Genomic DNA, 26118 nt, shown 5'->3' with positions numbered 1-26118 from the left:
GATCCAGGCTCAGTGGTAGGCTCCTCCCCCACCCAGCCTGAGCCCCCCTTGACTCTTGGTGGTTTCTCTAAGTCCCCTTTCTCCTCCCACAGTTGCTGTCTTCGCTATGGGTAGACCCACCCACCCTGAGGAGGGAGACCCCCTAGGAAAGAACCAGCCAAAGGGTTCAGCAAGTCTAGCTGAGCTGGTGGTTTCTCCATAGAAGCTAAGCACTCCCATCTGTATGAACTGCTAGGACCAGCAAGACATCCCCCCACACACCCGACACACACAGCTAGGGACAGCAAGCCCCCATGTGTACATGTGCACACACGTGCACACACACACACACACACACACACACACACACACACACACACACTGGCCAGTCAGTTTCAGTATGTGCGGTATTGAGAGCACCTCACTTTGGCTTCCCTTTGGTTGGGCTTTGGATGGAAAAGCTGGGCAGGGCATGCAGAGCCTTGGGCAGTATATTTCCCTGCAGTTCCAAGGCCTGTTCCTGTTGCTGAGGCTGTCACCCTGGGGAGTTCTTTCCCTCAGGGCTGGGGCTACATCCTTAGCCTACCCCATCTCAGATCTGTCTCTGCATATGGACTCTCCTCCTGCCACCTATCCGCTGTCCCCATAATGGCAGGGGCAGCCTCCTTGGGCAGGCACTGTGGGTGGGGGTAGCTTGACTTTGGAAGGAGAATGTGTTGGAATACAGACAGACACACTCTTCAGTCATCAGTCACTGTGGCACATGGTTGCAAATGCATACTGTCCTAATGAAGTCCTAGATCTCTCTCTCTCTCTGCTCTGGGTCCCTTCCTCCCTTGTTAAAAAAATGTTCATAATTTGGAAAGAAAAGGAACTTTTTACAAGCTGGCGGATCTAGAGAACTTTCCATCAGTTTTTTTCTGGCCTCGTGATGGGTGGGGCCCATTTTTCCTTCCCTGCTCTTCTCATAATCTCCCCCTTCACTGCCCCACCACACACACACACACACACACACACACACACACACACACCCCTACCTTAAGGAGACCTCTAACACCATTCCAGAAAAGCTAGAGGGAGGGGGTTGAGGACCTGTCTTTAACCCCCCTCAGCTGGGTCCAGACTTCCCACCCATGCCCCAGAGGCTACCCCCACTGCAGGCCTAGACTCTCCAGAGGGCTACAGGGCTGTGTCAAGCAAGACCCAGGCCCAAAGCCTGCTCACCCTCCCCTGAGAGCCTGCTGCAAACTCCTGCTGGGCGGGGGTCCCCTGGGTCCAGCACTGCCAGGGAGGGAGCGAGTGCTGAGCTCACTGCTTCGGCATCCTCCCCCCCCCACCTCTGGTGTGAGGGCCAGCCGTACTCCGCCAGCGCCTCGCTCCCTAATAGCTTTTTAAGTCCAACCACATGTGTCTGAGGAGCACAGCGGTGCCGCCCCTCCTGCCTCAGCTCTCCCCCTGCCTCTGTGAGACCACCCTACACTTACAGCACCTGGGGCTGGGAAAAGGGTCTGCCTCCCTGAGCCCATCTGCTAGCTCCAGGCCCATCTGAGCAAGACAGGCTGGTGACTGCCCTGAGAGCAGCTCAGGAGGGTCATGTGAGGGCAGTACTCCCTTCTGGTCCTGGGGTTCGGGTCCTGCTCTCCCTGGGCTGCCTGGGTGCTTGAGCTGAGTTAAGACTCCTTGTTTATGCATTTGCCTCAGTGCTAGGGCCTTGTGCCAACGCTGCTCTCCTTGAACCCAGCCCCGTTGTTGTGACCCCACAGTCGCCTCTCTGACTCAGTACACGTGCGTTCCCTGTGCGTGTGAGTGGTCTATCGGGAGGCCTGTGGGGTGCGGTTTCGCAGAAGGGGAGTAAGGGTTGAGAACAGACCAGCAAGCAGGCCTGGGGTCCTAATGAGAAAATTGCTTCCAGCCAGCAAGCCCTGCTCTGCGGCTGAAATTGCATCCAGCCCCAGCCAGCTTGAGCTAAAGAAGACCCCGCCCTTTGGCAAGAGTTTGGAGCAGCCTGTGTAAGACTCATTCTGCCTGCCCCTGCCCTGTGCACCTACATTGAAGCAACTTAGCCCTCCCCCACTCGGTCCTCGATGGGTTCTGAATCCAGCCACCCCATCCTCAGGAGCTAGAGGAGGGAGAGGCGATAAATGGATCCCCCCCTTTCCCTGCCTCACGGGCTGTGGCAGTTAGCCACTGTGTCAGAGGGCTCAGAGAGGTGGGCTAGGGTAAGCAAGGCCACCTGCCAAGTGTTTAGCTTACAGGGAAAGGGATCTCCAGCAGCCCAGGCCCCAATCTGCTTGTGTGGAGTCCCATCTTCTAGGCTGCCTCATTCGGAATTCACGGAATTCACGCCTCAGGAGCTCAAAGCTGGGTTCCTTTGTATTTTCAGAGCTCAGAACCCTACCCCAGGTAGGACAACCCAGTGGGTGAAAGGCTGGCTTAGCTTGCTTGCTTTCCCTCTCTTCCTCACTGAACAGAATAGGCTACAGAATTTGTGGGGCCCAAAGTGAAATGAAAACGCTGGACTTCTTGTTCAAAAGTTAAAAATTTGAAGACAGTGACATCAGAAACCAAGGCCACACAGGCAACGGCAGGCAGCACAATTTCTGAGGAGAGTGGTACTGCATACATGCTGCTGGCTTGGGGCACTGGCTCTTCCTGATTGGACCAGAAGGTCCCTTATTGGTGATGAGCTGTGAAGGAGACCTGTGGACTCTGGGGTGTGGGTGGGAATCTTTTCTTGACTTCAGGCTTTGTTCTCTGCTGATGCAACACACCTACCTGCACCTAAACTTGTAGCCACTCTGTTTGGGGGCTTTTAAAGACAGTGGTTAGAGAGGAGGGAAAGAGAACCAATCATCCTCAGTGCGGCCAGAGCATGCCCTGGTCATGCTTGGAGCATCAGAGATAATGGAACCACAGCCCCAGGCCTGGGTAGCCCTGAGTGGGACCTGCAGCTTGCTGGGCCCAGGAGGTGTCAGGTTGTTCAGGACCTTCCTGTACCGCTGGGTGAAACCTCCAGTAGCCACAAATTCCAAAAACTGTGTGGAGGAGCAGGCAGCTAGCAGGAGTGTTCAAGGGAAGAAGGCAGGAGGAAGGAAACAGCCCCATTGTCATCCCTAAATTACTGGCTGGGATGGCAGGGGAGGAGGCGGAAAGCCGACATTGTTTACTTAATTAAAAGTAAACAACAATTTGCCGCTGCCAGCCTCCCATTAGCTGTGTGGAGCCCTAGAGCAAAATGGAGACTGACTTTAGGCTTTCTTCTTCCACCAAGCTGACTGCTAATGTCACACCCCCCAGCCTTGGCTTCTTCCTTCCTACCTGGATACTGTTCCACTCAGGCCCAGGAGGGAAGGTGAACCAAAAAAATTGCAGGAGTACCTTGTGCCCTGTGGGTCAGAATACATGTCTTTACCCATGGAGACCCTGCTATGTGATGCAGCCAGCCCAGCTTGTGGTGGCCAGGATGGAGCAGAGGCTACAGCCAGATGCTGTTCTCTGAGGAAAGTGCCAGGCTTTATGACTTAGAGGCTCAGTCCATACTACCTGGAGCCCAGGGGCCTCTCTGCCCTGCCCCCACATTTCCCTTTTAGCAGTTTATAAACATCCTTCTCCCATCTTTTTGGCTCTGCTCCCAGAAGGGGGTTGTCCAGGGCCCCTGAAGGGCTGAGGAGACAGTCAAACTCCGTAGGGGTGAGCTGCTGGAACATAGCTTTACTCTAGGCCAGGACAGCAGCAGGTAACTTTGGACTAGGGAACTCCTCTAAATAGGGATTAATGAGTGTGAAAGGTTGTGGAAGCTTCCTGGCCTCTGGAGCCTAGGGAGAACATCTTCCCCAAGGCCTGTCACCACTTTTTCACACTTGTCACAGTAATGCAAAATGTGTGCTTCAGCCTGGATCTTGCTCACGCATGACCTCAGAGGCAGGTCACCTGCTTTTGGAGGCACCCAGGACCTTGTCCTTTGTAGATCCTAGTGGCAGGTGGGGGTGTGGCTCAGAAAAAGAAGATGGCCAAAAACATACATGCAGCCCAAGGGGCAGGCATGAGGAAGGCCTTGTAGTGCATGCATAGAACCACAGGATTCAACAGCTGCCCAGAGCGGCTAGTCTCAGAGCCAGCCCCATCCCCTGGGAACCTTTGTAATTGTGGAGACATTTTGGTTGGGGCTTGCAGGAGGCTTAACACCAACTGAGTAAAGGCCTGGTATACTGCCTAACCTACAGAACATGAACAGCCCTCAGGCTGCACCTCACATGGTACGCTTGTCTCTGTGTCCAGGGTATGAGGGTTAAGAAGCCTGATATGAGGTTTGCCCTTCCAAGAAGATTTGTTTCTTCTCTCCCACCGTCCCACTATGGGATGGGATCCCACATCTACCTCTTTCTTTCCCTACTTTCCCTACTCCTTTTGCCTTGCCTCAACCTCTTCCAGGGTCAGGAAATGTGTGCATGCACGAGTGTGTGCGTGCATGCACACACACACACACACACACACACACACACACATCCTCATAGATTCCAGGATTCACACACATCAGGACATTCACAGGCATTGGCACACAGAACAATCTGGGAAGTCGGTCCTGCGCGCTTAATTGAATTAAGGGGCCGGGTTTGGCAGGACATTGTGTATCTGAGCTGTAGTTTCTTACATGAGGCAGGAGGCAGCCACTCAGGCTCCCTGTGCAAGCTCTCCCTTTAGCTGGTTCCCTCCAGTCCCCCACTTCCCATGTCAAAGATCATACATGGGGACAAAAGGACACAGAGACATCTGAACTTTGTGGCTTGTTTGCTTTCTCCACATTACCTCTTAATGTCCAGCTGGTACTAGTTAAGGTGAGGGCCTCCTGAAAAGGTGGCCCCAGACTGAGGCTGGGGCACTGTCATGGATAAAAGGGCCCTGGCCAGTCTCTCCTCCTGGTTTTCATCCTGTATTTGCATGGGAGCTGCAAGGTGTTGCTGATTAGAAGGGGAACAGTCTCTGTCAAATTTAAACCCCCAACATCTAACTGAGATGTAGGTATGGTTTGCTCTTGGTACTCTAGGCACCAATAAGTGTGGCCAGTTATGGAGCATGCCTATGGAGGCTCAGGGTGCTAGGGACTGAAGCCCTTCCCCACCTTAACCCAGGGGGTGGGGTGCTGTAGAGTTTTGAATTCTTTAGAGTTCTCTCTCCTCTAGCCTCCATGCACCCTCATTGCAACCCCTGCTTTGGCTGGGTCTGGGGTGTCTCACCTCAACTTCTATTTATGGAGACAGATCAACATAGTGAGGATGATCATAGCCTAGAGCCGAGGCCCACTCTGAGAAATCCTTAGAAGAGTCTAGCTTTGGTCACTGGGAAAGACTCATCAGGAATAATACTAGAAGACCATCAGGCCAGCCTCTCCTGAACCATTTCCCAGCATAGCACATGCTAGATCCTGCCCCTGCTCTGCCCCAAATCCACAGCTTAGAAGAAACCTAAGCAAGCTCTTAACAGCTGGCAGTGAAGGCATCCTGAGAGCCACTGGAGGAATCCCAGCCCTGCCTAAGCCCGATGGGTAGGGGCTACCTCCTTTGACTACTGTGTACTGGGGTTGAGGACTGGTCAATGGAGAAGGGAAGCATCCAGCCCCAGCTGGACCCTTCAAAGCAATCTGCACTGCCCAGGGTCAGGGGGCCTGAAGGGCATCCTCACCTCGGCTAACCTCTGAGCAGAACAAAGGGGCCTTTCTCTGCCTGCAGCCTGGGAGGGTGTGCCTGCAGGCTTCTGCTGCCATTGCAGCCATTGCAAGAATTAGTGTGTCGAGGTTTTGTTTGTCTGTTGTTTTTTATTCTTTTTTTCCCCTGCTCTCTCTCTGACTTTTCAATATCTCTCCTTGTCTGAGGTTCCTGATCTGACTTTCAGTCTTCATTTTTTTTCACTCCTGCAAGATGGGTGATAGAGGGATTTTCCTTCCCAAGCAAGTTAGCATCACCAAGAGGTGAGGGTGTCCAGAGCACTTGGGAGCCCTCTCAAATGGAAGGCAGCTTCCTGGGGCCAGGGTGGGCCCACAGATTACACCCCTATGGGCCAAATGCCTGGCAGCCTCACCTTCCACTTCCGCTCTTCCCCATTTTTGGAGGCCTCCTCCCATTAGGCCCCCCTGCAAGTTGTTCCTAGTCAGTGTGCCTGGCGAACTCAGCCCAGATCATATCCTGGGATGTGCTTGGCAGGGGCAGCCATGGGAGCCGCTGCCTCAGGCAGCTCCATTCTTAGTGCAGATGCAGGGTCTGGTGCCCATGCTGGATTCTTGCCCTTCCTGCTGGGCCCTGTGAGTGTTCACAGTGAACCCTGTCCATCCACAGGACTTCTAGGCCAACAGCTAGCTCCTGGGCTCACCCTGCTGTGGCCGGCAGAGGGCAGCTAGTGTTAACTTGCTGCGCCACCTAGCAACTTTGTTAGGGAGTGCAGCACGATGCTCGTTGAGCCCCACAGGGTCCTTGGGACCTTGGCACCTGCCAGCCAAAGTGAATAGATGGATATGTCATTGCATTCCTTTATATGTGGGTAGTACTTCCTATAAAACCGCCTTTCTTGGTGAAAGTCAGATTGCCACTTACATCTCATTTGCCGAGTAGGCCCGCTGTGTTGCACAAGGAGTCCAGAGAGACCAACTAGGGAGTCTAATGGCAAGGCTAAGATTTGGACCCAAGGCTTCTGAGTCTAGGTCCTAAGTCCTTTCCAGCCCCCAGTGCCACATCCACCTTGCCCAGGATCTCCAGGCTCTGATTAGACCATTGGAGTTAGCTGGGCCTGGTAGCACACACCTTTAATCCTAGCATTTTAGAGGCAGAGACAGGTGGATCTCTGAGTTTGAGGTTAGCCTGGTATACAGAGGGAGTTCCAGGACTGACAAGGCTACATACCCAGAGAAACCCTGTTTCAAAATATCAGAACAACAAACCAAAACCAATCAACTAACCAAACAACAGTTGGAGTTGGGGCTGGAGAGATGGCTCAGTAATTAAGAGCACTGGCTGCTCTTCCATAGGACTTGGGTTCAGTTCCCAGCAACCACATGACAGCTCACAACTGTCTGTAAATCGAGCTCCAGGAGATTTGACACCCTCACACAGACATACATGCAGGCAAAACACACATAACATTAAAAAAATATGGAAGCAGACAGGCTTACACACACACACACACACACACACACACACACACACACACACACACACTGGAATCAAGAGCCCAGGTCCCTCCAGTCTTGTCTGAATGGCTCTGGATGCTATCAGCCTTTGGGCCTCCAAGTTGAAAAGGAGCAGGACAGGGACCTTTCTTAGGAGTCCTGGGCTCCTTCTGCCCATTCAATCCTGATATGAGGCTCATCTGGCATTTACAGGCTGGTTAAAGGTGGGAATGGGAGGATAGTCTGTCTTTAGCAGGGAGGAAGGTGCCAGCTAGGGGTGCTTCTGTCCCCTGGGGGGGTCAGAGTAGTAGTCACAATTGCAAGAAGGGTCTAGAAGGGGCTCTTTAGAGTCTTCTCAACACAGGCTGTCTTTTTGAGGTGGTGGTGAAGCTGTGATCAAAGCCCAGAGGCCTTACCCTTACGGAACTGATGGTTTGGGGCAGCTCCGGCCCAGGCAGCCTGTCAGCTGAGCCCCTGGGAGGCTCATGCCTTTTGGAGTCTTCTTCTACTCTCCTTTCTCCAGTGTTGACCCTACTGGAGGCTGCTCAGTGTATAGGATTGAAGATAGGGCTGCTAGGCCTCTGGGTAGGAACAGAGTCCTGCTGAGACATCTGATTATGGGGTGCATTTATGTTTGCCAGAGCTACCTACCCACAGCCAGGGCACTGTCCGGTAGAGGTTGAGGCAGGTGCTCCAGCCCAGCTTGCCCTCTATGTTGAGTTGAGGTAGGTGGGTTCTGCTCGGTTTTCCTGCCAAGCCCCAAGCATCTCTACAGGAGGCAGGGCAGTGGACAGCAGGGGAAGCAGGGGCTCGGGCCTCATCCCTCCACCTCTGTCCCTCAGGCTCACTTCCTAAGGGGAGGAAGCTGCAGCTTAGGGCCTTCTTTTCAGTAAGCTGAGAGGACTCACTTCTGCTTTCTTCCCACATTCTCTTCCTCCCTGCTCCCACAGAAATCCTGGTCCTCTGGTTTCCTAGTTCACTCTCTCAGCTCTATTTCTCCGTGAAGCTGCCTCCTTTTCTGCCTCCCTACCTGCCTCCTATGGCCACCTCTGGCTCTTTAATCCAGGCCTTCCTCTCCAAGTTGCTTGGCCTGGACCTAATTCCCTCCCTAGTTCTTCCCTCTCTACTTTTATATTCCTGGACCAGGGTTTACCGACTCTCCCTCCCTTGGAACTCCCCTTGGTCCGAGGCAGTCACCTGTATGACCTTCAGAGCCTCTGTTGCCCCTCTCATTGTAGGGCAGGCATTGGGAACTGAGTACTCCCTTCCTTAATGAATAATTAGACCAAGGGCAAATGTGTTTGGCTGGGGTGGGGGTGGGGGGTGTTGCCCAGCCCTGGGAAGGGGAAACACTATTAATAGTCCCAGGAGCAGCTGGGGATGGGGGTGGATATCTGGCTACTCTGGCCTGGCCTGGGCAACTCAAAGGTCCAAAAAGGGCAATGCTAGAAATAGAGAGAGGGAGTGGGGTGGAGCTCAGCTTTACAGGCCCCAGTCTGGGGTGGGCACGAGCTCCCCCACCCCCACCCCCACCCCTGGTTTTCCTGTCCATGGTATATTGAAGGCATTCTCCACTGTCAAGTTTCTATCCATCACCTTGAGGAGGGTTACATTCTTAGGCTAGGGACCACTTGTCTGGACCCTACAGTCATATGATCCTTGGATCCAGGCCCTTGGAAATGCTAGCTGCAGCTGCCGGCAAACTGTGGCACCAGCCAACATCGCCAGGACTGCATTATCTATAAAGAAGGCAGGGCATGGGCAGCAGGAGGTGTGCCTACCATCCCAGGGCCAGGCCTATGCTTGATGTGTGTTCAGTTCTCGGAACTCCAACACTGAGCAGGGAAGTGCAACACAGGTTGTTGGGGTTGGGACAAGCCCCAGGGACAAGCAATGTCTTCCCCGATTCTCTGTTGGCCTTGCCCATCTCTTGGTCTCTTTGTCTCTCTCGTGTGGTGAGCAGCCTCAGACCATTTGCTGATGACCACTGTTGGGAGGACATAACTGTATCAGGGGTCCATCTGAGAAACCTCTGTGCTGCTGTTTACAGAAGGTAATGAGCCAGGCCCTGCTTCTTACTCCTGGGGCCTCTGGGGCCAAAACCCCAATCTCAGTTGTGCTTGGCATGTCACCAGTGAGCTGAAGTGGCATCCGAGAAGAGCCTAGTTGGGGTGGGGTGGTAGGATAAGCATTTCAGCAAGTGGCGATGAAGAGAAATGGCAGCCAGATGTAAGGATGGCCAGTGTTCAGGGAGCAGCTACTCGGAGCCACGCATTGGGCCAGGGGCTATTGTCCACGTTCCCACCTGCTCCTCATCCAGGAACCCAGTGGGCAGGTGTCACCTTTACTTACAGCCAAGAAGCCAGTGTGAACTCTGCCAAGGCCACTGGGCTGGGAGGTTCTGGAATATGAATCTTACTTGAGTTGCTCATGCCATTGTTGCCTGCCTGTCTCCTCCTGTCTTCCTGTTTCTCCCTGGGCTAGGATAAAGCCAGGGTCTTCAGGCTGGTAGAGTACCACCATTCTCCTGCAGCTCTAGACTCAGGGGAAAGGGAGGCAAGCCTGGCCAGGTGGCTCCCGCCTCTCCTCAACTTCCTCAGAGTCTTCAGCAGCCTCTGTACTGTCACCCCCTACCCACTGTCTCTGATGGGAATTTTGTTCTGGTGGAGTTGCTTGTTTGCTTGCAGAAGCCTCTGAGACATCCCATTGGGCCTACCCAATTTAGCCCCAGGGTGGCTAAAGTTCAGGCTCTCACAGCCCATTAGGTTGGGTGCCTTTGCCTAAGTTCCTCATCGGGTGCTTCTGTGTGTGTCCTCGTCCTCTGCTGGCCTCAGCCTGTTGTCCCCAAGCTCCCAGTTCCCCTGCCAGCTTGTCTGACTTGTGCCACTGCTCAGTGCCCATCTCCATCTCCAGTTCTCAGTAGGCCTCCTGGCAGTGGGCGGATACCTGGCAGGGCACCTCTGGCAGCTCGTGCCAGGAGAAGACCTCCCTGCAAGGCCAGACTGTTACGGAGGTAGGAGGAGATAGAAACCCCACTCTTGTTCTCCAGGAGGAAAGCATGAGTTTAGGGGCACCGTTCTCCTTATGTGAAAGTGGGGAGGCTTGGTGGCTGAAGGGTTTCTGATTGGGGTCCCATTCCCACAGCATGAATGTGGTATCAAGATCTGCAGAAACAGCCTTCTGCTCACATGGACTGGAGGCTCTTAGACAAAGCCTATGGCTTCAGAAAGAAGGCGTGCCAGTGGTCTTCCGGCTGCCATCTCTGCTCCAGTGTGGTAGCTGTGAGGCAGGGAGAGAACGTCGTGTGGAGGGTGAAATGTCACTTCCCCATGCTAGATGTGATCCACCAGGTCTCTGTTGTCCAATCCGAGCAGCTGCCTCTTTCCTTGTGCCTCACCCACAGGTAGACATATATGTCCCTGTGGTTATGTCTTAGTTCCCTCTGGTGCAGCCCCTACTCTCCTTGTAGATGACTCAAGCCAAAGCCAGAGCCCTTTTAGGTCTGTGAGCTGAGGTGAGAGGAGAGGATGGCAAGGTTGGTAGAGACATAGCATACCCTCTTATCCACCCACAGCTCCAGGGATGCGGCTCCTGGTCGGGCTGCTCCCGCGTCTAAACTGTGAAAATCTAGCGGTGACGAGAAGGAAGTCCTAGCCCCTGGACAGCTTGGGGACAGGTGGGGAATATCAGGGAGGGGAGGGAGACCTGAGAAGCCCCTCGCCTGCTCAGCCCCGCCTTCCTCTGCCCTCTGGCTGCCCTGCACTCTCAAGGACTTCCTCAGTCCAGGTCCCCAGTGTCCTGTTTGCTGAGACAGGGAGAACCCCTTTGTGGCCCTTTCCCCAGCCCCCATCCGTTGCGGCCCCCTCCTCAGGGTGTCTTGCATTCTCTGACTTGGGTTTCAGGAGGCACAATAGTCACATTCTGCAGCTCTGATTGCTGTAGGCTGGGCCTCTGGCTCTCCTTGAGATTGGGTTTCCTGTGCCCTGGACACTCCGGAATCACAGAGGAGGGGGGAGAGGCAGGCAGATGAGATGCAGCACTGGGGAGGGCAGGAATGATCTGCAGTCACACCCCTGCCTGCTCTGGACCAGCAGTTTGCATAGTTGGGGCATTCCTTTCTCCAGCTCTGGATATTCCACCTTTCCTGACACTAAGAAGGGGCTGATGGCATCCACAGATGACTTGTGAAGCTGAGGGTATGACAAGTGTGCTCATCTGAGTATATCCACATGCCTAGGTACCTCTTGGATACAGCTGAGGCTGGTCTGTGCACCCCTCCTGGCCCTAAAGAATATGTTGGGTGAAGCCCATGGAGGCAGCTGGCCAGCGAGCTACATGCAGCTGCCCCCCTTGCAGAATGAGCTTGTTTCGCGTGGGAGCCATGGAGTGTTGGCTAAAGTGAGCAGGAATTCCTCCCTCACTTGCTAGGAGCCATAAATACATCCTTGTCTGTGGTTGGGGATATATATATACATACACATATACATCAGGGTTTTGGGCAATGCTGGGTTCTGGCTATGAGAGCTCTGCTTAAGAGGCAGTCTTCTCAAACACATACATGCACATGTGTGCAAGCAGACAGAAGTGAGGAAGACAGGGAACTGCAAGGAAGTACAGGGACAGACAGAATGACAGAGGGTTAGGACCAAAGAACACTCAGAGATGGAGTTCAGGAAGAAAGCCAGAATCAGAGGATGGAGCTAAAGTGAGGTGAGAAGGGTAGCTTTATGGGAGCTTTTTGTCTCTCCCAAAAGACATGAAGGAACACGTGGAAAGAGGGGCCTGTGCTGGCCACTGTCCGTTGCATGCCATCTGACACCTGCAGTCTATAAGCTGTCACAGAAGGGGTGATCCATGGTTTAGGAGTGACTAGAAAGCAGGTAAGAATTTGCAGTCAAGCCCTTCTGTGAACCCACTTGGGCGGGGCCCATGCCCAGTCAATCCAAATTTATCATCTCACCTGCCCCTTCACAGCCCTGCCTTCCAGTAACCCTGCAAAGTAGCCAGGACCACTACTAGCAGGAGCGGCCTCTGCTTCAGAGATATACCTTTGTGAACAGCCTGGGTCCTCAGAGAAAGACTAAAGCTCTGCACTCATGTGTCGCCAGTAAGTGGCCTGACACATAATCAGGCACCAACACCCAGCTCTGCGTAACCACTTCTATCCTAGCCCAAGCTACCAGCCCATCCAGGGCATCCATCAAACAGGGCTTGGTTTTCAGGTTTTTGCAATCAAAGGGGAGAGTGGGAAGCACTTTAGAGCCTGGAGGAGAGTTTTGTTCTTCAACTCCAGGACTTGGAAGACCATTGAATTGCCTTGGTTTGGGTCCAGGGAAGGTAGTAGTAAAGCCTTTGTCCTGGTTCCTCCTCTGAAGGAAGCGGTAGGAGCCCAGACTCTCTGTAAAGTGGGTGCAGGGAGGAGCCTTTTCTTTTCCCAGCTGGGGCCAGACTACCCTGACACCCAAACTGGATCTATAGCCCTCACGTCCAGGGCAGCCAGGCTAAAGACGCTGAAGCAAGAAAAGCCCCCAGGGGACATGGCCCCAGCAAACTGGGGAAGCAGGGTGACAGTATCCAGTGTGGACTGGGCAGGACAGGATGAGAGATGAATCAGCACCTGCCTGCCTTGTATGAGCCAGTGCCATCTCGTCCCTCTGCTGTTCCACAGGCCACCAGCTGGCCCATTGTCCCCAGTGAGAAAGCAGACACTGGAGGGGGTTCTGTGTGGGCAGGAGCTCACTGTCTACCCACTGGCAGGGGTTCCTAGAGAAGAGTGGTGATGGGCCGGGGACAAGGAGGGAGGAAGGGAGGTGGTTGAGGCGAAAAGGCAGACAAGGCAAGGCCAGAGTCCGGAAGACCACCCTCCACCTTCAGAGCAGAGGACTCAGCCCCCACTGCACCGCCTCAGGCTCCCTCCTGTGCTTTTGGCAGTGGGCAGTGTGCAAGGCCTGTGAACAGGAGATAAAGAGTTCAGGCTGAGTATTTTTTCTCACTAACCGTGGATTTGTGTGTTTGTTCAGCTGGTGGCTCTGATAAGCCCCATTCTGCCAGATAAAAGCCAAGCAGCTATGGGGCGGGGCCAGGGGAGGGGCTGTTGTAAAGGGGCCTTCCTCCTCTCTGTCTGAGTCCCCAGGAGTCCCAGGCAGAAGAGGGGTCAAGGTGCCTGGACACTCTGAGACATGCTGCTGGTCCCTAGGGGTGCCCAGAACTGGCGCAGACCTTGTCTCAAGGCATCCCAGAGAGCCCACCACATGGGGAAGCTGGCCTCTGGCTCCTGTCTCTGGATGGCAGGATGTCCCTCTGTTGGCCTCAGGGACTGAGGACCCAATGACCTGTGTGGTTCCCTGCCAACCTCCACCTCATGTCTGTCAGGATGTGTTCTGAGCTGACTGACAGGGTATTAACATCCCTTCCTTCCCTGTTGGGCAGGGGTGTCCACTCTCGCTGAACTGTTAGGTCCTTGGGCCTTGAGACATGGTACTCAGGGCATCTGCTGTCTTTCAGCAAAGCCAGGGTACCAGCTTCATCCTTCCTGCCCTTTCATGGCACAGGCAGGGATCATAGAAGCTGAGGTTAGTACAGATCTGCAGGACCCTGGCTGCAGCTGCCCTTGCCGTGGGGCTGGCTCCTGTGCCTGTGAGCCTGGGTCCAGACTCCCAGTGTTTCTGCCTTTTGTCCTAGAGCTGAGCTGAGCTTGTTGGGGGCTGGTGGTGGCGGCATTGTGGCAATGCTGGCTAGGGCCGCCAGCCATAAGATGGCTGCCAAGGTCTAAAATGGCTGCCAGCAGCGCCCAGAGCCACGCCTGGTGGCGCGTGGCAGCCGGCCTCATCCTCCCAGCCTCTCCTGCTTGCTCCTTTAATATGGACTAATAGTAATAACAGCAGCACCCTTTGGGGAAGTGTCCTGGTTTAAAGGGATTTCCTGTCTGTCACACTCTCCTGGAGCCCCATTTGTCTCTGCCTTAGTCACTGGCGCACCTCCATCTCTTTGTCACGTTCTCTACTCGTTCTGTCCCTTGGCTGGGTGTGTGCACACCCACACACGCGCGTGCACGGGCACGCAGCTCTCCCTCTCTACTTAGCTTTTTGTGCTCCTATGAGGTGGACCCATGTCTGGAGGCCTTTGGGGCTGTGTTGGTCCCAGGATGGGTGGGACCCATGGGAGGCTACAGAGCAGCAGAGCGTGTGTCACATGCGCCTCCTTGGACTCTGCCGTGCCCCTCTTCGGCTGCGTCACAGTGGGTTCCAAGAAGGCCCTGGCTTAGGCCACATGCCACCTAGACCCCTTCCTTGGCTTCTGCTTGGACTGGCTTAGACTCGAATCAAACCCAGGGATCCAGAGAGAGAATAAAATCCATACTGTGTGATACCAGGGTATACTGAGGTCTCAAGATACAGTCCATGATTGGAGGAGGAGCTCCCAGGCCCCCTCCATAGCAGAGAATGCCAAGCAAAGAGATGACCTACCATGGCATGGAGGAGAATACGCCTCAGATTGGGGAGGGAGTTGGTGAGCACTCCTCTGCTTTCTTAATTCATAGCAAGATTTACTTTTTGGAATGAAAAAAAAAAGAAAGAAAGAAAAAAAAAAAAAAGGACTTGGGCTGTAACTCAGTGGCAGAGCTCTGGCCTCCATGCATGGGGCCCTGGGTTCAATTCCTAGTACTGCAGAGAGAGAGAGAGAGAGAGAGATTGAACAAGATGAGAGAAAAGGACAGCAGGCCCCAAAATGTGACAGCCTTCTACCCATCATACCATGAAATAGCCCAGGAGCCTGGCCAGTGCTCACAGCCACAGATGTACAGGGTCTTGGCTCTTAGAGCAGGGCCCATAAAATCCTCCTGGGAGACAGCAGAATACACATGGAGCTGTGGGTAAATGTGGGGTGGCTGGGCCACTATGAGGACCCCAACAAAGCCTTGGCCAGAACCGGGGCACAATGTCAGATGCCACCTCTGTGGTCCTTATGAATAGCTGAGTCGTCACCAAGTGCCCTACAACCTATCCAAGCACGCCCACCCTCTCACCAGCTGTCCTGCCCAGGCAGGCATTCTGAAGGTCCCCATCTTGCCCCTGGCACACACAAAGCTTTGGAGGACCTGGGGGATGAGAGTGGGGGGCTTTCTCAAGCTCTGCAAAATATTCGCACACACACTCCCTGCCCCCAGCCTCTGTGAGCTTCCACCACACAATAGGCCCTTGTCTCAGGGCTCCCTCTGAGCAGCTGTGGCAGTGGGGCATGAGACAGCCCAGACAGGCTGGCACAGAATGGGTGGCAGCAGGACACACCTCCCCCTCCGGGTTGCCAGGCATTGCCTGTAAGCATAAAGGTGAGATGGAGGGGCATGAGCCCACAGGAGCAGCATTAATTAATGGACTTAGGGAGGGAAATAGCCCTCTGGGAGAGGGAGGGTCCTGGGGTCTGCCTTGTTATAGGCAATGCCCATCACTGGCTTCCTCCCTTAGTGACCCCCTGATTTCTGACTCTGCCCCTTAGGGCTCACTGAACAGTTTCTGGAGGTAGTTTGGGTTGTCACAATTAAGGTGCTATTAACATCTAGTGGGTAGAGGCCAAAGATGCCACCATACATCCTGCCCAGGATGCCCCTCCCCCTGCCTCAGTGACCAATCCAGTCTAAATGTTGGGAGTAAAGTACAGTCTTCCCTCTCCCCTGTTTTCCTGGGCTAGCCCTGGAGTCTAGGTGAAGGAGGTTGTTGCCTGGGATGGGTGCCCAATGTTTAGCCTTAGAGCCTCGGTAAAGGGGTTTGTTGCCTGGGGTGGGTGCCCAAGGCTGGAAGGTGGGTACTTGGCTAATGGTTTTGAAACTTTGCTCCTGATCCTTTCTCCCTTTTGTTTCTCCTGCAGAATCCGGACAATCAGATAGTTCAAACCAGCAAGGAGATGCGGACATCAAACCACTGCCCAATGGTCAGTGCCCCTTCACTCAGCTGTCAGGGACTTGGGCTGTCATCCAAGAGGGAGGTTTCCCCTGGCGTATGCCCCTGTATGTGGGGACACCTGAGGACTAGTGGGAAAACCCTTAAGGGATGGAGTCAAGTAGGGAAGGACTTTGGAGGAATGGATAGGCACCCTACCCTGATCTGACTTCACTCACCAGCCATTTTCTTTCTTTAGGGCACTTAAGTTTCCAGGACTGCTTTGTGACTTCTGGGGTCTGGAATGTGACAGAGCTGGTGAGAGTATCACAGAGTAAGTTGTGTTCTGTCAGGGCCAGGGACCAGACTAGGGTGCAGAGGTGGTTTTCAGATTTCACAGGATTATACTGATGATGTTTTAGGGACTCTCTGCCCATTTGGCCCTGAGCTGGGAGGAGCAGTTGTCCAGAGGATACTGTCCCTAACCTCTGCTGTGGGGCAGGCAACTCAAGACCAGTAGCTCTTCCCTTACTACCCACCCAGGAAAGGGGTCTTCCCAGCAACCTAGACATCACAGTGGACTCTTCCTGGGCTTCTGGGAGGTGACTCACGGCAGCATACCTGGCCCGTGGGGGTCTACAACAGCATATCCCAACCTCACCAACCTCTCTCTTCCCAGCTCCTGTTGCAACTGCATCGGGGCCCAACTTCTCACTGGCAGACCTGGAAAGCCCCAGTTACTACAACATAAACCAAGTGACCCTGGGGCGGCGGTCCATCACCTCCCCTCCTTCCACCAGGTAAGCCAGGACAGTGGCCTCCTCGCCTCCCTAACCACCTCCCTGCGGCTGGGCTAGGATATTTCAGGGTGTCACCCTGCTCAGCCACCCATTGAGCTTCCTGCTTTATGCTGTCATGAAGCAGTTGATCCTGGGACATAACCCACGAGGCATGGCTCAGAGTGAGGCTAAGAGAAGGCCTATCTTGTAGAGATGGTATTTGAGCCCAGGCAAAGCTGGTGGGAGACTCCAGGCAACCTCCCTCTCAGTCAGACTTGAACAAGTTGTCAGGATTACCCCCACCGAGGACACTAGAGACTAGAAGACTTTTGGACTCTTTCAGGGGAGTGAGGACCACGGGAGGGCATGGTAGGATGTGCATTCCAGAAAGCTCCCTCCAGCCATAGCATGTGTGGGCACAGCTGACAGCAGTGAGGTCACTGCTCCAGGCTGGGACAAAGGGAGGCCTGGACAGGGAGGGCGGTTTGTAGAAAGAGAGAGATGCCTGGGAGAGAAGTCCCAAGTTCTGAACCAGGGTTCTTCTGCAAAGGTTAAATCTTTGCTTTTTTTTTTTTTTTTTTTTTTTTTTTCCTTTCCCTGAGACAGGGTTTTGCTGTGTAGTCCCAGCTTTCCAGAACTTGCTCCATAGACCAGGCTAGTCTTGAACTCACAGAAATCTGTCTACCTCTGCCTCCTGAATACTGGGATCAAAGGCATGTACCACCACTGCCCAACTGAGTCTTCGTTTTTTAACTGGAACATTTTTGTTTACCATGTAGCTTTTCCTTTTGAATTTAAGTTGTTTGTTTGGTTTATCAAGACAGGGTCTCTCTTTATTTTTGGTTTTTTAAGACAAGTTCAACTAGCTGATCTGGACTTCACTGCAATCCTCCTGTGTCAGCCTTCTGGGAACTAGGGTTACAGATGTGAGCCACCACTGTTGGCTTACAACACTTTTTAATGACCAAATTTTAATGATACAACTGAGCTGATAGGAAATAGTGGCTGGGTCATAGAAGGCAGATAAAGGTTTTGCCTGTTCTTTGATGGGCCCTCAGTGATCTAGTAACCTGAAGGAGAGCAGGTCTGGAGATGTTCTACTCCAGGAACTGGAGTGCTTCTGTGAGCTGGCACTCACCAGCAGTGCAATACCTGGGCCTCAGTTCCTGGTGGCTGCTTGGACTTTGACACACTTGCCTCCCTTCTTCCTCAGCACCACCAAGCGCCCCAAGTCCATCGATGACAGCGAGATGGAGAGCCCAGTTGATGATGTGTTCTATCCTGGGACAGGCCGCTCCCCAGCAGCCGGCAGCAGCCAGTCTAGTGGATGGCCCAATGACGTGGATGCAGGTATGGAGGTGGCCATCACAATTTGTCAGGTCTTTTTTGTCAGGTGGCTCTTACACACTCTTGATCTTAAGGGGGCAGATGATGCTGAAGGAGGGGAGTGAGGTGAAGAGCTGAGTTTTCCAAGTTGGTAGCTAGTTTGTGGGCATGGTGGGTAGAGCAGATGGCTACCAAGCCTATAGTGCCATTTATTAAAGGTATGGCCTCTTTTTCATAGACCCTTTACTTCTAGAGACCTGCCCAGCCTTGTGGTTCCCTGGATTAAACCACTTTTCCACCTGGGCCCAGGGTTGTTATTTGAGGCCTCTTGGCTTTCTGGGGCAGGGGTTGTCCTGGTATTAGAAGGTATTCAGCAGTATTCCTGACTCCACCACTAGATGCCAGTAGCAAACATCTACCCCTTCTTTAGTCCGTTGTTTTGTTCTGAGACAGGGCCTAGCTATGTAATAGCCAGGCTGGCTTCAAACTCCACCTGCCTTTACCCCACCTTCTGAGTGTTGGGATTGCAGGCTGCATCACAGCTTCCGGCCACCCTATTTAGAGGACTATAAATGTCCCCAGACATTGCCAGATGCTCTCAGAAAGACAGATTTGAGGTGGCTAACCCTCCTGGCCTTGGAGCCCAGCTTTACAAAGAGACTCAGAACTCAGGGTGGAAGGGCAGAGCTGTCTTGGAAAGCTAGCAAAGAGCAGAGAGTCTGAGAGCCCAAAGGAAGCAGCCCAGACCTTCCCGGGCCTCTCTGAGCTGGCTTCCTGTTGAACTAGCCATGGGCTGTTCCAGTACAGGCTGATGATGTGGGCAGCCTAGTAGCCCAGAGGGAAGACTGCTGGCCAGAAGGTAGCTGTCCTTGAGGCCTTAGGACTCACAAAGGCAGACCTGCTGTTGAACTGTGTGCTTAGAACTTGCCTGCTCTCGATTGAGCTGGGGGCACTCTAGATGGGGCTGGGGACTGGGTTTCATTGTTTAAGCCAGGGTCCGATCTGATGGTAACTTGTCAAGTAGAGACCCAACTGAGGGAACCAGTACAGACCCTGGCCTTGACTCTGGTTCCTGTGCAAAGATGGCAAAACTTACCTCCTGGGCTTGGGCTGAGGGAATGGACTTGGCACTCTCTAGAGCACCAGAGGAGACTGCGCTTTGTGGAAAGGCACCCCAGCATGACTTGGAGGTGCTACTCAGGGCTTCCCTGTGGCAGACAGGGCCCAGGCCAGTGTGGCCTATACACACCCTTGGGGGGATTTCTGGAGATGGATAGGGAAGGAGTTGGAAGGCTGGATATAGCTATATCCTGGATCCCAGGAGAGCCTGGCCTTGGGCAGGTGACATCTGCAAAAACTGCTGCTAGGGGACCTTGGTAACCTGCTGACAGCCGGTGACTGACCATGTTCCCAAGAGCCTACTCACCCGGCTTCTGCAGTCGTCCTTCCCTGTCTGCTCTACTGCCTGCCATTTCTGTTGCTTCTGGCAGCCCTGCCGTGCACTGTGCCCCCAGGATCCCTTACCCCCCAACTTGTCGTTGTTTCCCTGGGCTGCGACAAATCGCCAATTAAGCAGCCCAGCTGCAGGATAGGAACAGCTGGGTAGGCTCTGTGCAGCAGCAGGGACAGCTGTGCACAGCTGGTGAGGCACTCCCCCCTCCTCACCATGCCAGCTATCAGGTGGTACGCAGCTGCCATCAGATAACACCTCTGCTGGTCGTTGGGAGACGCCCCCCCTTCTCTCTGGGGTTGAAACTCTGGTTTTCTGTTCTACAACTCTCCATTCCCATCAGAACCAACAAGATTTATCCCCCGAAGATGGCAGCTCAGCGCCTGCCTCATCTCCACCTTGCCTAGTCAGACCAAAATAAGAGTCACCAAAAGAATGTGCCCCTGGGAACCCTGCTTGCCAGCCTATTATTTGGATGCTGTGCATACTGGACAGGGATGACGTTGGCTTACAATCTCAGACTCTTAGAGGCGAAGCCCAAACAGGGGTTTTTTGTGTGTGCGTGTGTCCTTGTCTCAGGCTGGATGCCACCTTTGGGTACCAGGGTAAAAAAGAACCCCGCTCTCTGAGACCTGTGGCCTGGGCTGTCCTGGCCCGCTGGCTTGTCCTCAGACTCCTCCCAGCTCTCTGGCTCCCGTCTTTGTTCTCTTCTTGGATGTTGTATCCGCTGGAGGACCTCTAACTATGCTTTCCCTTTTCCCTCTCTCCAGAAAGGCAGAGCTGACTTCCTCAGACTAGAGTATTTCAGACCACCTTGTCCCATGCCCCCGCCTGTGCCTCTCACCCATGTCCCTCTGGCCCCTTCCATTGTCTGGCTTGCCACCTGGCTCATGCGGGCTCCTCATGCATCCCTTCCTAGATTCTAGCCCTGCATCCCATTCTATTCCTTTATCAATGGTCAGGGAGCAGGATGCCTTCCTTGCCACCCTTGCCCAGCATACTCTCTCCATTTACCAGGGGCCTCATTTTCCTCCTTCAGAAGCGACCATAGCCACATTGCACCCCTGAGGTCAGGCCACAGAAGGAGCAGAGCAGGGCTGGAGCTGGAGGAAGGGCTGCTGGGTGCCGCTGGGGAGAGAAGGAGAGGGCTGCTTTGCTGGCTTCCCACCCCAGCCAGCTAAACCTGCGTGTCGCTGCTTCCTCCCCCCAGGCCCTGCTTCTCTAAAGAAGTCAGGAAAGCTGGACTTCTGCAGTGCCCTCTCCTCTCAGGGCAGTTCCCCACGCATGGCTTTCACCCACCACCCGCTGCCTGTGCTTGCTGGAGTCAGACCAGGTGAGAGATGGAGGCGGGGCTTAAAGGGACACTGAGGGAGGCAGCCACAGCAAGGGGCAGCTGGCTAGGTACAGCGGGTGCCCAGGACTCACCCTGAGCGACGATCTGGGCTCCCTGCCCCTGCCCCTGCCCCTGCCCCTGCGTGGGGTCATGGCACAGCAGTGGGTGGCTCGGGATGGGCAGTGTACCTCTGGGAACCAGGCTTGCCCTCTCAGCTCCTAGATTCCTTCGCACATGCTAACCCTGGCTGTGTTGGGTGCATGTTTTGCACATGCTCACTGGGAGCTGCATGCAGCCTCCACCTCCCCCACCAGCAAGAATTGAGCCAAACCGCTCTCCTGTGGGATGGAAAGAGCACTGCTCAGCGGTCCAGGTACCCGGTGTCTGTCCTCGGGCAAACTGTCTGGGCTTCCCTGTCTTTCCCAGAAGTAAAGGGGAGGGCAGGAAGAGCAAGTGGCACATCTCTTCAGGCCCTGAGAAGATGCTGATCTTCCCGAGGGTGGGGCCAGACAGGGACACAGGGGACCTGGCCCCTCTTGCTTGCTACTTTCCCCCCTCAGCACCCATCTGGCAGTAAAGGCCTGGCTTTTGTTTGCACACGGGCCTGTGTCTGTGTCTGCCATTCCTCTCTTCTCTTCTGTAGGGCACAACAGGGAGGTTTACCTCCCAGCTTCCTCCTTGGGGCCTCCTGGCTTAGAGCCCAGAGACAGCCAGCACTGGGGCAGGGTGTGGTGGCCACGAGGTGGGGGCGGGGAGCCCAGCCCTTGTGCCGGCAGCAGGAGGGAGGCAGGCTCCACTCTGCTGTACTCATTTTTATGAACTCCAATGAGAAGCCAAGTTTCCTCAGCCCCCTAATGAAACAGAGAGCAAGAGTGAGCTGATTGGAAACAGACGGGAGGGGAGACCGTGGGGAAGAGGCCAGAGCAGGGGTGGGGACTGAGTGCATAACGTTGGGGGGGCCGACACATGACGGAGGGAGGCCTGTGGGTCCCGCTTACGCGTATGGATTTGTGTGTGCAGTAGGTGTCCATCCTGCACAAGCAGGGCTGTCCATACACAGTCCCTGGAGCCATGCATCCTCTTGTCTGTCCTTCGGGCAGGCTCACATCTAGGGCAGGGCAAGTGAGGTGTTTGCAAAGGGTACAAGAAGGAAAATGTCAAAAACTCAATCCTCAAGATAAGTACTATATTAATGTATTATTTCTAAAAGATGAAAACAGTTGCAAAACTTAGGACGAGGCCAACACCTGAAATCCTAGCGTACAGGAAGCTGAGTCAGGAGGATCAGGAATTTGAGGCTGTGTGATTCTGTCTCAAAGAACAAAAACTTCGGCAAGCAAATATGGCAGAAAGCTTGACTGACATGTAGACCCCTAAGTTCAACCCTTAGTACTGAAAGAAACAAAAGAAAATCAACCAAAATAAACAACAGGAAAAAACAGCCAGACACACACCTGCAAGCATTAGGAAAGACACAAAAGATCAGGAGCTCAAGGTCAGCCTGGGTGACAAGAAACCCCATCTCAACAAACAAACAAACCAGAAAAAACAACTTGCTAGCAATTTCAAACAGATAACACCCAGCCTGTACTTGTAGCTGTCCACCTGCCTCAGCTACCCCTTCCCCCACTCCAGTCAGACATTATTTATAGAAGCAAGCAGCTGGCCCTCAGGTAGTAGTCTGCCAGTTTTTTTATTTTTTTATTTTCTTTGCATTTAAATTTTTTTTTTTTTTTTTTTTTACTGAGATGACTGAGGGTTTTCATGCCTGACACAGTGCTTCTGGTCCATTCTGCCTCTTCCTCGGGATCCTCAGCCTGCTGCTGCCACGTGGCTCCCTTACAACTTTTTCTGTCTCCTGCTTCTGTGCACACAGGGAGCCCCCGGGCCACAGCATCAGCCCTGCACTTCCCTTCCACGTCCATCATCCAGCAGTCGAGCCCGTATTTTACACACCCAACCATCCGCTATCACCACCACCATGGGCAGGACTCGCTGAAGGAGTTTGTGCAGTTTGTGTGCTCTGACGGCTCGGGTCAGGCCACTGGACAGGTGAGTCTAGAGGGCACAGGAGGCCTCATAGCCTCATTTATTTGTCTGTCCGTCTGTCTGATTTGTCTTTCTGTCTGTCCAAGGGCTCATGAGGAGAGGGCCAAAAATCAGGAGCATACATGGAGTTGGAGTAGCAGAGCCCATAGACTATCTTGTGAGCAATTTTAGTGGGCTTGGGGCCAGGGTCTGCATATTGTCCTAGCTTCTGTCTGTTAGGGACTGGAGAGGGGCTGCTTGCCCTTCCTGTTGACTCTTCATTCCCAGCAGGAATGAGCATATGATTTGTACAATCTAGGCCTTGGACCTCCACCTCTCTAAAATCTAGGAGGTCAAGGATTTGACAGATTGTGGACCTGAGTTTGTCTGGCTCATTACTGTCGGGCTGTTTATTCTTGGTGGTATGAGGCTGTCCTGGACTCGGTGGGAGGCATCCCTGGCCCCCACCTAACAGATACCTTCTCCTTCTCAATCACGGGTATCAAATCTATCTCACACTTTCAGGGGGCCCCACATGATGCCTGTGTGAAGATTCCTACACCAGGACGCTTACCAAACAGCTCCTGCACTGTTATGATTCTGGAACAAAGCCCTTCAGATCCACAGCCCTGTGGAACAGAGGGACTCCCTGTGGGTTCTTTCCCACCAGCCAGCCCTGGGGCCTGGTCCAAACTTAGGGTGCTCCGCAAAGGGATTATCCAGGAAAATAACATGCCAGAGATGCTGGCATGATGTGCTCAGGCTCTAGGGGTCCCTTGAGATGGGATATGGTGGTCCAGACCTCTGGAGAGTTTTGTAGCCCAGCACTCTCCCATTCCTGGGCCAGTACAGGTAGCCTGGCCATGAGAAGTCATCGGGAGGATGTTCAGAGGGCTTAGAAAGCAGGTGGGAGAGTCCGCACCAGAGAGAGTCCAAGGGGAGCAGCAGGATTCCCCTATTGTTCAGCCACACAGCCTTGATGTGCTTGGGGAAGAATGGGTGATTGCTGGTTCTGGAATATGACTGGGCTGGGTTCTCTGTCCATCCTGGATCTGGTCCTATTTCCTCTGGCTTGCTCACCCATCCCTGCCCTTCTGCTGTCTTCATCCTCTTCCCTACTTTATTCCACAAGGGTTTCTCTTGCCGATTCTCTAGCTCCTTAGTACTTGGTGGCCTTCCCACCTCTCTGTATAAATACTGTCTGTCTTATGGGTAGAACTGACCCCTTATTACCACTTCAGAGATAGAGCAGACTCCAGAGAGATGCTAACTTGCCTTTTCACCTCAAAGGCAGCCAGGCTTGGAATCCAAATAAAAAGGACCTGGGAACCAATGCAAAAAGCCATCTATCCCCACAGGACCCTGAAGAAAGAATCAGTTGGCCCCTGCCTTCTGCGGGCTGGGTTCTGAGCCTCACCTGTGACCTAACAAGTGTAACATGGAACACTCACTTTCCTAGAGTTATTTCTCAAGACAGGTACTTACTCCATGAGACTGCAGACACAGGTGTAAGCAGATACCTTGCTGCGTGTAGCTAACAGTGGGAAGTAGGGAATCCTCTTAGGACTTCCTCTGTGTAACTGAGAGAAAAGCCTGCTGCAGGAGTTCTTGTGGGTCTGAGGCTGTGCTGTGTTCTACCCCACCACCGCCACCCTGCCCCAGCTGCCGTAGAACAGCAGTCCTCAGACTTTACACTCAGAGTCACCCAGAAGATTCGGCCTACAGGTTGTTTCAGCAAAGGTGGTGCCCAGGAACCCAAGTGCCCACCCAGACCCAGGTCTTTCTCCTGGACTGCTGGCTAAAGGACACACGTTGGGAACCATTGGCCTGGAGCCTAACAGAGCACCCTCCTAACACTTCACAGATCCCAGGTTACAGACCACCTTTTCAGGAAAATAGCCATGTAGAGAAAAGTTGCAGACCATTACAGAGGGCTTCTGGGCACCCTGATATTTCATCCTTCCACCCCAGCCTGGGGCACTTATGTGGAAGGTCACAGGGAGATACAAAGGTGATACAAAGGGCAGGAGGAAGGGTCCAGGTTAGTAGTGTTTCAGGGGTAGAGAAGGGACAGCCAAACAAACACAGTAAAGCTGTAGGCCCAGTGGGAATAATGACTCAGGGAGGCAGGAATGCCACCATGTGTAAGAGGCAAGTGACGTGCTGGGCCAGCCTGTAGACCCCTTCCAGTCCCTGCCTCAGCTCCTAAGGTAATGCAGAGCCACAGACTTTGATACTTTAATACATTGACTTTTATCCTGGCCAAATCTTAGATGCTCCAGGCCTGACGAAAGTTGTGACTAGCCCAATCAGGTGGGGTTGTCCTTGTAGACCCTCTTGCAGGAGACAAGCCCTGGAGGTGGCAGAGGCTTCCATGCTGTGTCCTAGCTGTTCTGAGCTCAGAGAAAAGCCATGAGGCTGTGATCTGTGGGACTGGTCCATTTCCTATCTGAGGGAAAAATGGGATGGGAGCCAGACAGGCCATACACATGAGGGGGAGGCCACTGCTTTGCTCTCTGTGGCACCCCTGCAGAGCTGGGAAACTTGCTCTTTGGTCCTAATGCTGCCTAGAACCAGAGCTTCTCTCTAAAAGGGTACCTGCCACAAAAGACTCCAGTCTGGGTTGTAGATAGGGATGCCAGGCAGCCACCAGCTGTTTGGCCAGATGCTTCTCAACTGTGTGCAGGAATGGTAGAAGGAACCATGTAAGGGAATGGTGTGTCAGATCTGGCAGGTCATCAGGGATAAAGGTTACTGAATAGAAGAAGCAGAGCTCTAGGTCAGGTGCGACCGGGCATGGCAGTACAGGCCTGTAGTCCCAGCATTTGGGGAGTGGAGGCAGAGGATCTGAAGTCCAGTCTTCATTGAGATTATACTTGCCACACGAGTTTGATAACCTAAATTTGATTCCTAGAACCCACATAAAAATGGAAGGAGACAAGACAACAGGAAGGGCCGTGCAGTCCCACTTGGGCTGTAGGACTTGAGTGCTGTATGAGTCTGCTGGCATGCTGGAGCCTGGGTGACAGCGGCTTCCATGACTTTGATGGGGGCCAGGGGGTGCAGGGAAGAGCTCCATGTAGAGTTCTGGTGAGCAAGTCTGCACTGTGGCCTTGTCCTCAGCCTGAGCTCTCAACATCCAAGGGCACAGAATGAGAAATACTAAGCAGAAAAGATAGGGTGTGGCGATG

The 26118-nt window shown here is 53.6% G+C and overlaps 1 protein-coding gene across 7 annotated transcripts in view; it reads left to right on the top strand.

Moving 5' to 3' along the window:
- Positions 1-26118, top strand: part of Nfix (nuclear factor I X) — an 89488-nt gene that overhangs the window by 54318 nt on the left and 9052 nt on the right. For 5 of the 7 annotated variants that reach the window (XM_051194972.1, XM_051194976.1, XM_051194974.1 and 2 more), the window contains exons 3-8: positions 16001-16063; positions 16271-16345; positions 16691-16811; positions 18004-18140; positions 20777-20899; positions 22776-22951. In XM_051194972.1, the coding sequence (XP_051050929.1) occupies positions 16001-16063; positions 16271-16345; positions 16691-16811; positions 18004-18140; positions 20777-20899; positions 22776-22951 (695 nt within the window). The remainder of the gene's footprint in view (positions 1-16000; positions 16064-16270; positions 16346-16690; positions 16812-18003; positions 18141-20776; positions 20900-22775; positions 22952-26118) is intronic. The other 2 variants (XM_051194979.1, XM_051194975.1) reach the window with 1 other exon arrangement.

The sequence above is a fragment of the Phodopus roborovskii genome, unplaced genomic scaffold (assembly GCF_943737965.1).
Source record: "Phodopus roborovskii unplaced genomic scaffold, PHOROB, whole genome shotgun sequence".
NCBI lineage: Eukaryota > Metazoa > Chordata > Mammalia > Rodentia > Cricetidae > Phodopus > Phodopus roborovskii.
Note: the sequence above shows the minus strand (reverse complement) of the source record. Positions and strands in the feature narration are given on the sequence as shown.